This window comes from Chlorocebus sabaeus, chromosome 16 (assembly GCF_047675955.1).
Source record: "Chlorocebus sabaeus isolate Y175 chromosome 16, mChlSab1.0.hap1, whole genome shotgun sequence".
NCBI classification, from domain to species: Eukaryota; Metazoa; Chordata; class Mammalia; order Primates; family Cercopithecidae; genus Chlorocebus; species Chlorocebus sabaeus.
Genome location: NC_132919.1, coordinates 25,991,712 through 26,003,895, shown reverse-complemented (window position 1 = coordinate 26,003,895; position 12,184 = coordinate 25,991,712). Strand labels below are relative to the sequence as shown.

General features: G+C 49.6%; 1 protein-coding gene across 2 annotated transcripts in view; it reads left to right on the top strand.

The window, feature by feature from the left end:
• Positions 1 to 973: 973 nt before the first annotated feature.
• The window catches only part of NOS2 (nitric oxide synthase 2), a 41,438-nt gene continuing 30,227 nt past the window's right edge, over positions 974 to 12,184 (top strand). The window contains exons 1-3 of one of the 2 annotated variants that reach the window (XM_037992787.2): positions 974 to 1,364; positions 10,365 to 10,449; positions 11,118 to 11,240. In XM_037992787.2, coding sequence (XP_037848715.2) covers positions 1,255 to 1,364; positions 10,365 to 10,449; positions 11,118 to 11,240 — 318 coding nt within the window. In that variant the 5' untranslated portion in view covers positions 974 to 1,254. Of the gene's footprint in view, positions 1,365 to 6,354; positions 6,472 to 10,364; positions 10,450 to 11,117; positions 11,241 to 12,184 lie in introns of those variants that run through there. The other variant, XM_008010759.3, reaches the window with a different exon arrangement.

The window sequence follows — 12,184 nt, the reverse complement described above, 5'->3', positions numbered from 1 at the left end:
ACCTCCCCACAAATCCTGGTAAGATGAATATATTAAACCATTTTATGGATGAAGAAATGAGTTTCAGTTAAATAACTTGATCCAGGACATATAACTGGTAGAGCTGGAATTTCAGGATTTGAACCCAGGACTGTGGGGCTATAAGTTCTTTTCTTTCTTTCCTTCTTTCTTTCCCTCTTTCCTTCCTTTCCTTCCTGTCCTTTCTTCTCTTCTGTTCCCTTTCCTCTTCCCTTACCTTCCCTTTCTTTTTTTTTTTTTTTTTTTTTTTTTGAGACAGCCTTGACTGCCCAGGCTCAAGTGGTCCTTCTGCCTCAGCCTCTCGAGTAGCTGGGACTACAGGCACAAGACACCATGCCTGCCTTGCTAATTTTTAAATTTTTTGTAGACAAGGTCTCCCTGTGTTGCCGAGGCTGAACTCGAACTCTTGGGCTCGAGCGATCCTCCTGCCTCAGTCTTCAGAAGTGCTGGGATGACAGGTGTGAGCCACTGCGCTTGGCCTAAAAATTCTTACATGGACCATATCCACTACACTGTCTTCTAAAGACAGAGTTTCTGCCTCTTTGATCTTCCTCTTGTCTGTTTCAAAGGAGATGATCTCAGATTTCGAGGGATGAGTGCATTTTTCACAAATATTTCCTCCCCACATAATAAAAGAGGAGCAAGTAATAATGCTGAGTTAGAACAACAATTGCAAAATCTTTAAAAGAAAGGCAGCTACAACTTGAGCGCTTTCCCCAGGAACAGACCTAAAACTACGGTTGATAATAAGAGCTGCTGGAAAGTGTCTTTCAGGGTCAGACAAAGGCACCCCTGTTTCAGCGACCTCCTGGCTCTTCCTCACCCTGTCTGTGGCCAGTGATGAAGCCTGGCTGGGTCCGCTGGGCCAGCAGGTCCCGCTAAGGAGGCTCATGGTGCATATAGTTTGTCCTTGTTAAGTGGAGATGGGGATGGGGGGGTGGTTCATTGTTTTCCCTTTAGGTTATTAGGTGGCTTTACAGAATTGAAGTCTGTGTCAGAAGACTCCCCATTCCAACCCCGAAATAGAGACAGAGGTTGCAAAGCATTGATGAAGGGGTTCATGCTGGGGTTCGTATCGATTCTTCAGTGAGCCAACCCCATTGAGAAGCCCTGTTCTATAAAATCTTCTTCAACCTCCCCTCACCTCTGCTTCCCTTCTTCAGCCCCACAGTGAAGAACATCTGAGCTCAAATCCAGATAAGTGACTTAAGTGACCTGCTTTGCAAAGCCATAGAGATGGCCTGTCCTTGGAAATTTCTGTTCAAGACCAAATTCCACCAGTATACAATGACTGGGGGAAAAGACATCAACAACAACATGGAGAAAGCTGCCTGTGCCACCTCCAGGTGAGTTTTCCCCCGGGGGCACCTTCCGCTTGTCTCCTTGGGCACCTATGCCCTGTCAGCACCCATGACTCAGAATTCCTCGCTCTGCTCCTCCTCTCTCACCTGAGGTCTGATCTCCTTGTTGCTTCTTGAAAATCCCTGTTGGAATTCAACGCAGCCCCTGATTATTGGGCACCTCACTGTGCCTGACAGTATGTGGAGGAAGAGGGGACATGGCAAGGGGCTGGCCCCGAAGGAGCTTGGAATCTCTGGGGGAAGAATATGCGAAGGAGCTTGACCTGAGAATGGGAGGCAGTAGAGCCTAGTGGTGGGCACCAGGGCGGAGGGGTGGGGGTGGAGGGTCAGCATCCTGGCCTGCATCCATTCTAATTTACTGTTCGCTAGATGCTTTGAATATCATCCTGGTGAAGGGCATCAGGATGTTAGACAAACTAGTTCCAAGCCCTGTGCTGGCCGCACTAGTTGCCCGGTGCTGCCTCTAGTTGTCTGCGTGACTCAGGGTAAGTTCACCTCTCTGAACCTTAGTGCTCACCTGCAGAGTGAGAAACTCAAGGGGGCCCTCCTCATGGTGTGCTGAGACTGAAATGAGATCTACAGCACTCAGCACTGTGCCCACACAGAACAGGCGCTCTGTCCACCATCTACTGAGTACCTGCCCTTGCCAGAGCTACACAGGCCGCTTTACAGACTTTGCATCTCAACTGATCTCCGTGGCGGCTCTGTGAAGTTCGTTTGATTGACTCATTTCACAGACAAGGAAATAGAAACTCTGAGAGGATTATGAATTTGCCCAGCTTGAATGACCGGTAATTACAGAGTTTACAGAGTTGGAATTTGAGCCCAGAGTTGGATTCTTCATGTCCCTTCTCCCCAGGCCCATTCCCTCCTCCCAGGGCAGAACCAAGAGAATGAGTCAGTCATTGAACAAGTCAAGGGACAGGCTTGAGGCTCGCTCAAGTGGAAAGACAAGGCAATCTACAATAACGCAATAGTGCAACTCAAAACAAAGCCCCCATCTACACAGGGCCACCACACAGTCACACAACCCCACCGCCCCAGAGGAGCCTTTCCCATGGACTACAAAGGGCAGGGCGCCCCCTGGATGTGTGCAGCATGACGGCCTTCAGTGTATCTGTCAGAGGTGGCAAAAAACGCCAATGACTAAGATGATGGGCTTGGGGATGAGCAAGTGGCTTTGCCACTCAGTAGCCCTGTAACCTTTGGCAAGTCCCCTAGCCTCTGAGCCTCAATTTCCTCCTCTGTAAGAAGAGGGTAGCAATGCTGATTTCCTGGAGTTGCAGTAAGGAGCAAATGAGCTTTCCCATGTAAGCAACTTAGCACAGTGCCTGGCCCAGAGTAAATGCTCAGCAAATGGCACTGTTGGCGTTGCCATCATTAGTGGTGGTGTTGGCAGCTAGCAGGTGATGGACTTCCCTCTAGGGGCTTCACAGAAGTCAGGTGGACTCTGTGGCCTTTGAAGTATGGGTAGAATGTAGACAGCTGCAGAGAAGTAGCAAGGGCATTCGGGAAGAGGGGAGAGGTGAGCAGAGACTCAGAGGCAGAAATGAGCCTGACTGTGCTTGGCCAGGAGTGGGTTGGGGGCTGGGATAGGCAAGGCCAGGCCAGAGCACAAGGGCTTCAATGCAGGGTAGGAGATTTGAACTCACTCTCCCTGGCAGTAGGGAGCCAATGTAGGTTCTTGAGCAGGACAGTCTAAGTGTGGTGTGGCGCGTGAATTGGAGGAGACGACTTTGAAACCAGGCAGTCTGGGCTGTGGCAGCTGAGGTGGCTAAGAGACCAAGAGGTGAGAACACAGGGTTGGATGGCCTCTAGATGTCCTGCTGGCACTTCAGATTCTAAGGGCTGTAGAGGGACAGCAGCTTCACCCCTTCTTTCTCTTCATCTCATCATTGCTGCCCCTGCCAGCTGGCCTCCCTGACTCCAGCTCCCCACACTGGCTCTGAGCTCTCTCCTGCCAACTGGACTTCTAGCAAGTCATGCCCCTATTCTAGAGCCTGCAGTGGCTCCCCATTGCCTGTCACCATGTTAAAGCTTCCACAGAGTTCTGAGCGCATACCCTACCCAAATGGAGAGCCCATCCCACCTGCCTAACCTAGCCTTCCTCAGCTCCCCAGTGCCTGTGCATAGCACGTTCCTCCCTCAGCTCATCCAGACACAACTCATCCCCTATTTTTTTCTTTTCTATTTTTATTTTTAAATTTATTATTGTTTTTAGACAGAGTCTCACTCTGTTGCCCAGACCTCAGTGCAGTGGCTCCATCTCAGCTCACTGCACTGCAACCTCCACCTCCCAGTTTCAAGCGATTCTCCCACCTCAGCCTCCCAAGTAGCTGGGACTGTAGGCATGTGCTACCACGCCCCCTTAATTTTTGTATTTTTAGTAGAGACGGGGTTTCACCATATTGGCCAGGCTGGTCTCGAACTCCTGACCTCAAGCGATTCTCCTGCCTTGGCTTCCCAAAGTGCTATTACAGGTGTGAGTCACTACACCTGGGCTTATTTTTTCTTTTCTTTTCTCTCTCTCTCTCTCTCTCTCCCACTCTCTCTCTCTCTTAAAACTGAGAATCTTGCTATGCTGCCCAGGCTGCTCTTGAACTCTGGACCCTAGTGATCTATCTGCTATCTTTCCGGATCACCTTGAATCTCTCTCTTCCCAAAACCCTTATGGTGTTGGCTGCAGCCTTTAGCCCTCATCCCCACACCCTCTGATAGCATTGCCAGTTATCCCTGTGTCTTTGGGGACTGACTTGTGGATTGACTTGTGTCTTTGGACAATTCAGGAAATGTGAGTTCAGACTGCAGAGAGGGCCCTGAGCTGCAGTGGAACTGTGGCAAACCAGCTCACTTGACCATCTTTTCCCCCCTCCTCTTCATGCTGGGGTGGGCTGGCAGAAAGGATCCAGTTGGATAGAGGAGGGGATGAAGAAAAAAATATCACACATCAATTCATTCAACTCTCCCAACGATCCACAAGGAAGGAATTTTAGTTATCCCATGTTAAATATGAGGACCCTGAAGCCCAGAAAGTTGAAGTAATTTTCAAGATCTCATAATTAGCAAATGACAGGACCAGGATTCAGATCCAGGCAGTCCAGAGGGACCCCTGCATGGGGCTGCCACCTTTGTGTCCTGGGCATGTCCCACTCCATTGACGAGTACATGGGATGCCCACTCCCCTGGCTCTGTGCTGGGAGTTAAGATACCAATGAAACCCTTCTGCTCATCAGTGAATTGTTTGAGCCACTTATTACTTGCATACACCACTGCTAAAAACAATAGATAACAGTTATAAGGTCCTTATTACTATGTCAATAATGAGACAGGAATTATTATCCTTGTTTTACAAGACTGAGTGACTTACTGGAGGTCAATTCCTGGAAAATGGTTGAGCTAAAGTTTGAATCAAGTCCAAACTCATAACATCTACACTATCTGTGCTCTCCCGGAGGGCCTACTGTGTGCTGGACTGTTCAAGAGACAGAGAAAAAAGACCCAGTTCCTGCTGTCAGGAAGGAAATGGGGAAACGGATGTCTTTCTCGCTGGTTTGGGAGATGTACATGAAGAATACGATGTTAAAGAGTTGGAGAAATTGTGTCAGGAGTAGGTGGGATACAGAGTAGACAGGAGGTCGTAGTTGTGGGTATACTGGCACCATGCTAGAGGCCTCTGCTGGGGAGACTGCAGAGGCGCCTGGGCTGGCTGTAGGGTGGGGAGGAGTTGGGGGGAGGAGGTACGTACACCCAGAGTGCAACATCCACTCAAGGGAGGGGTGATGGTACTGGAAGAGGAAGCAGCTGTGCAAAGGGGATTTCATCCTGAAAGCGATGAGAGCCAATGAATGTATTTTGATTTTAAAAAGTAATTTTCTAATCTGTTCAGGTGTCATGAAACCAAGAGCCTATTCTAAGTGACTGATGATTCTATACCTTTGTAAACAATTAGGAAGTGAGCATGGTGTGTGTGTGTGTGTGTATGTGTGTATATTTTAGAGACAGAGGCAAATGTGGGAGCATCTAGGTGAAGACACATGGAATTCAGAACTAAGTCAAGCTACATGTTGCTAGCTGGGCTGCAGTCGGCTAGAAATAAATATGTGCCCTCTTTCATTCTGCTTTAACTGGGGTTTTGGATTTAATGTGCTTGCATACTGCCAGGAGGGCCCCCTGCATGTTGAGGTCCAGGGCTGCTGCCCCATCTGGGTCTGGACCCTACCTGTTATCTTGCTTGAGATAAGGAGCAACTTACAGGTGGAGCAAAGTCAGGAGGCTCTGCGCAGTCCAGGTAGCAAGGACAAGGGGCCTGCGAGGCACCCAAGGGGGTTTACGATCCCTCCTGCAATATTCCTACTAGAAGTCACCCCCAACCCAGTGCTTTCTTTGGTTTCTTTTCTGGAATCGCACAGAACATGCTGTATATAACAAGTGATATAATACTTCTTGGGACAGCCTTGTGAGGTGGTGTGAGCTTAGGCTGGGCTGTGGCCCTGGGGCTGCTGTGTGGCCCTGGACAAGATCCTTAACCTCTCTGGCCCCAGCTAATGCCTCAATAAAGTGGAGATGACAACGTAGAGCTGTCGTCTCCACGGGATTGAACGAAATGACAGAAAGAAAATTTGCTCTGTAAACTAGGAAGCATCGCGCAATGGGAGTAATTATGATAAGCTTTATTGTGATTTTATGGGGAATAAACAAACACGAGGCCCGACACCACCCGGGCCTCTTAACCCAGACACAGTCCAGTGCCATCCAAACTCCGCGGCGGACGCCGGCTGCTGCTCCCTGGGTGCTTGGGTCCCGGGATCGCCGGGGAAGGCAGGGAAGGAGGGGCGGCTCGGCCGCGGACATAGAGTAGGTGAAGAGCCCCGGCCTCTGTGCGGCTCGCCCCGCCCCCGGGGCGGGGGCTGCGGGCTCCGAGCGATAAAGCGCGGGCCCTGGGAGGCGCAGGGAGCTTGCGGATCTGCGCCTAAGGAGCCGGGACCATGCGCGAGGGGTTGGGCGCGGCGTGCGAGGCCGCCGGGCCCCGGCTGTGCCGGCTGCTCTGCAGGATCCTCCGGCCGAAGCCTGCCTGCTGCCTGCGCGGAGCCAGGTACCCCGCGGCCTGAGGTCCGCCCTGGGAGGGAAGCGGTGGGCTCCAAACCCAGGCGCAGCCCCAGGCATCTCTGGGAGAAATCGGAGGGCAGGGATGTGCGCCCTGTGGGATTCCTGAGGGTTTACTAAAAGCATTTTCCTGGTTTAGAACGCGTGAGAGGTCGCAATAATTCACGAGCCCAGACTGCCCAGAGAAGCCCCCCATGCTCTATGAGAGGCGTCTATACGGGTTGAGTTGCGCTGCGCATGTTCCAGCACTTGGGAGCTTTTGAAAGTTTTCAGCACTGGGGTTGAAAGTTGCTACACTCTTTGGATCAAATATGGTTAAGAGAGCAAGGAGGTTCTTGATTCACAAATGAGATCAATTTCCCAGCGCGTCATCCCCCCCACTCTCCCCATCTGTCCCCACCATCACCCTTGGTGTAAGGTGAGGTAAACAGGCAGGGAGGCGCCGGAACCGCAGGGGAATTTGGCCCCCAGGTCAGCCCAGGCAAGCCACAGTCTGCAGCTGTGACCGGCTCGGCTGGTCAAGGGCTTGTGGAAAGTTCTGGGTCTAAGCAAGCCACCACACTGCCAGCATTCCCCACGCCCCCGACCCCCTTTATTGATAGGGTCTCGCTCTGTCACCCAGGCGACAGTGGTGTCATCTTGGCTCACCGTAGCCTCCGCCTCCATGCTCAGGTGATCCTCCCACCTCAGCCTCCTGAGTAACTGGGACTACAGGTGCGCATCACCACACCTGACAACTTTTTTTTTTTTTTTTTTTTGTAGAGATAGGGTTTCACCATGTTGCCCAGGCAGCTCTTGAACTCCTGGGCTCCAGTGATCCACTCTCCTTGGCCTCCCAGAGTGCTGAGATGACAGATGTCAATCACCGTGCCCGCTGCCAGTACTCTCTTTGAATGCAGGTCCCTGAGGGTCCTCAGGACCCCGCACTGCTGTGGGTTTAGTCAAATTGCATGAGCGTCTGTGGGATCGGAATCAACCATGCGATAATTTGGAAAGAAGTGTCCAGATCCTGAAGGTGCTCACCTGGCATCTGGTCACCCTGTCACCCTGTCTCCCAGCAGCCAGACAGAAGAAATGGTGTGGGAAGGAACTGGGCAAAGCTTTGTTTATTCACTTTTCAAATTTAAAGAATTGTCCAATTATGAAAGGAATTCGTGATCACTGTAAAAAGTTGGAAGATGTGGAAAAGTATAAGAAAAGTTAAATTGCCCATGATCTTATCAGTTAATGCTAGTCACTGTTAACATTTACTAACATTTTCCTGAGGTGTTTTTCTGTGCTTGTACACGCGTGCGCGCACACACACACACACAGCCAGCATCAGACCACTTATACAGTTTAAGGCATTATTTATATGAGGGCAAAACTAGACACAGTCTAACATTCAGCCATGGACGATGGGACCAGGCTAATCGTGGCCCATCTGTAAAGTGGATTTTTAGGCAACTTTTAAAAATGATACTTTTTGAAATATGGGGTAAAATGATTATGTTAAATGTACAAAGGCATTGCTTCTCAATCTAAACAGTACTGTAGATATTTCTGGTCTGAAGCTTCTGAAATTGTCCAACTCTACTTCCAGAAATAAGTGAGAGGAAGCAAGAATGGGTGCAGGGTGGGTGCTGGGGTGAGGGGGAATGGCAGAAGAGCAAGGGGGGCAGTTGCCTCCCTGGGGACCCCATCCCTCATACATCTTCCTGTTGAAGCAGCCCCCTGATGACTGCTCAGCCATGGCTTACCTGTTCTGAATATCCAGATTACCACATATATATGAGACATATATATATATATATTTTTTTTTTGGCAGGCCACACCAGTCTAGACCAGAGGGGTGTGTTAAAGAAAAACTTAATTCAATGATACTTGTTAAAGAACAGTATGGAAGACTTTATTTAGGACCATCTTGATAGGTACAGGGACCTGCTGCAGTGGGGTCTGGCAGTGGAGGAGAGAGATTGGGCCCAAATCCAAATACAGCAAGAGCCAGTGGGAATTTATAGCCAAAGATCAGGGCAGGGTCTGTGGATGGAAAACTACCAAGAAAAACTTCAGGCATAGGGGGAATTCTGCCTCACCAACCTAACAGGATTCTTGCTTAGGACAGGCTAAGGTGATCAGACATCGCCTGGGGGAGGATGGAGGACGAGGACCCTGATCAGATGGGGAGGGCGACAAGCTATCGAGGATGGAGGGTTCTTGTTAAACTGACTTTGCAGGGATTCTTTTGCTAAAACTGCATTTTTACAAGGAAATGCATGGATGGGCCCAGCAGAAGATTCAGAAGTCTGAGTAAAGTTTGGCCAAGCAAAGCATCTTTGCCATGTGACAATGGTTGGTCACGTGGAAGGCCCTTTACAGGGTTGTGGAATCCCTTGATTCAGATATAAGTTGCTTTCTGATGCGTATTTACATCCTCTTTTAAGACAGTATCTCTTTATAGTTATGAATCACTTACTGCTACTATGTAATGTACATAATTAATTGTATAATGGTAACATATAGTCATTTTTTTCCTATAATAAAAGCAATACATGGTCATTTATCCCATTTCAACATCATAGATACGTATCAAGTAGAAAATGAGAGACCCTCATAATAGTCTCTAACCCCCTCTCCCTCTGATGCACAAGCATGCACACCCTGGAAAATACTGCCAAGAACATGGAATACAGTACGCTTTCAAACCAAGGTGCCCTGGTGGGATGATTCTCCCTAGGGGAGGCATGTGTGAGTGGTGACTATTCAGTTTGCCTGAATGAACCTGAAATCCCAAACAAGAATCAACGGTTTCTGACCAGTTTCAGAATACTGAATTTTAAAGTAATCTTTAATTTCAAAAGTTACTTTAAGTAATGTTTAATTTAATTTTTAAGTAATCTGTAATTTAATGCTAAGTTTTACAATGCTTGTGTTTACCTTGGTGAAGGTGACTTGACATCTTAGATTTGCTTTAAAATAATGATGAGGCAGGGAAGGTATAGTTGAAATGAGATTGGCAGTGGATTGATCACTGTTGAATTGGGTTGAATCTGGGTAAAGGGCCCAGGGAAGGTTATTGGACTATTCTGTCTAGTTTTGTGTGCTTAACATTTTCCATAACAGAAATGTAGAATAAGTAAATAAACGAAGATAAATCAAGTGTTTTAAATAAAAAAAGTTTAAGTCACGAAAAATAAGTGACTGGGGCTGGGTGCGGTGGCTCCCACCTATAATCCCAGCACTTTGGGAGGCTAAGGCAGGAGGATCACTTGAGGCCAGGAGTTTGAGGCCAGCCTGGGCAGCATGGTGAAACCCCATCTCTACCAAAAATACAGAAATTAGCCGGGTGTGGTGGTGTGTGCCTGTAGTCCCAGCTACCCAAGAGGCTGAGGTGGGAGGTTCACTTGAACCTGAGAGGTGGAGGTTGCAGAGAGCTGAGATCATGCTGCTGCACTCCAGCCTGGATGACAGTCAAAAAATACAAATATAAATATAAATCAATCAGTCAATCAATCAATCCAAGTGGCTGCTGGACAATGCTGCTGGTCTGGGAGGCAGAGTTGTTGGAGCCATTCTCTGCCCACCCAGCCCCTGTGCCACGTTTGTACTTGGCTTTTCCAGAGGGTGAAGGAGCATTTTCCAGATCCTCTATGGGCTGCTGTTTGGGCCAGTAGCTTTGGCTCAGCTCTGCTCATGCCCTTTTGGCTCTGCAGGAGGAAGAAGATAAGAGGAAGAGGGAAGGTGGGGATGGGGAGCAGTTGGTCAGACTGACCATGAACAATTCACTCCCACCCTCCGGACTCAGTTTCCCTATTTGCCAAATGAGGGTACTGGCAGAGGGAACTCCAAGAGCCCCCTCCACCCTCAGATACCCCATCTCATACTAGCTGTTTCCTTTCACAGTCTAGTGACACAGGATGACCTTCAGTATCACAGCCTCAGCAAGCAGCAGAATGATTCCCCGCAGCCCCTCGTGGGGACAGGAAAGGTCAGTGAGTCACATGGGTGTGGGAAGCCCCTTCCTCTCTGGTCCAGGCAGATGCAGACAGAGCAGCCTGTTAGAGGCTGGGCTGGAGAGGGCAGGAAGCCAGGGTTTGGATGGAGAGTGGAGAGTCCCAGACCTGGGGTGTTGGGGGGAACAGGTGGGAATGAGGAAGGGCTTTGGGAGAGTGGGACAACACCCAGTGGTCGGGAGTAGTGGCCCCTGAGGTGCACTGACAGCTAGCTTCTATCCCTTGGGTTCCATACCATTCTAGAGAGGTGGGCAGAGAAATGGGTAGGAGTGGGAGAGAGGGTGGCTTATATGTCCTTCCATGCTCCCAGGGAAGGAAGGCAGTGGTGCCTTTCTGTTCTCGGTGGTATTGGCTCTGACAGTCATCCTCCTCACCTCTAACTTAGTCCCTCCTACAGCAGTTCCTCTGAGGAAGCATTTGGCAGGGCCCTGGGTGAGGAGAGGACCCTGGCCAGTGGCCCAGGCACCTGGAGCTCTTTGCAGGCACTGGCCCAGGTGGCTCAGGGGCTGGAATCAGAGGAGGGACATGGAGGGACACCCTGTCCTGTGTGGCCACCAATAGATCCTTCCCCACTCGAAGACAAGGCAGGGGCTGGGGTCTGGGAGAGACCTGAGAGAAAACCCTGGCTTTTTTCCCCTCACAGAAGTCTCCAGAATCTCTGGTCAAGCCGGATGCAACCCCATTGTCCTCCCCACGGCACGTGAGGATCAAAAACTGGGGCAGCGGGATGACTTTCCAGGACACACTTCACCACAAGGCCAAAGGGGTACGTCTGGGGCTTCAGGGAGAATCACCTTTGTCCCAAGCTGGTGAAGCTGCCAAGGCTTTGTGGATCAAACAAGTGTCCCCCGGGGCAAACCAAACAATCATCTGTTTGGGCAAAAGGGTCTAGAAACAGAGACATTCTTCACAGATTACAGTAGGCATCTGTGCATTTACTTAATGATGCCAACTCCCTGTTAACCACCCCAGTACATAATGGATAATCCAGAAGGTCAAATAAATGATTGCAGAAACAAATTCATATCTTTCTTAGACAGATTTCAGGATAATGTCAGGGAGAATTTTCTAACAGAACTGCTCAGAGCTGGACTGTATTACATCAGGAGGTAGTGAGCTCCCTGTCACTGGAAGGATTTAAGTGCAATTTGATAGATTGCAGAGGGGTTCAAGTATCCTGTGAGTGGTTGGACTAAATGTCTTTTCAGGCTTCTTTTGGTCATCTAAATTTTTGTTCTAACTTCAGGATACATTCTATGGTTGTAAAGTGGGGAAGAATGGACAATTTCAAGACCATGAAAGTAAAATGATTTCCCACATGCCCCCAAACCACCACAGTTAACATTCGGGTGTACTTCATTCATGTGTGTGTGTGTGTGCGCGCGCGCGCGTGTGCCATCCTATGTCTCATTTCAGTTTGTTTTGGCCAAATACCAATATCGTGTTCCCATAGGAGCCATATTGGATTGACTTTGCTCTGGATCTGGAGCTGGCTGGGGAGCAGGGCCAGAGACTGAGTCTGGAGTAGGGGGACAAACCTGACTCACACCGCTGGGGTTCAGCCAGTGGAAGAGAGGAGATCTAGGTGGGAGAAAGCCAGGTGGACCCCAAGGAGGAGGTGCCACAGGGGTGGAGAGGAGGTGCAGGGAGCCAGAGCAGTCAGAGAGGAGCCAGGTGGCCAGGAGAGCTGGCCCCAGAGGAGGGTGGCAA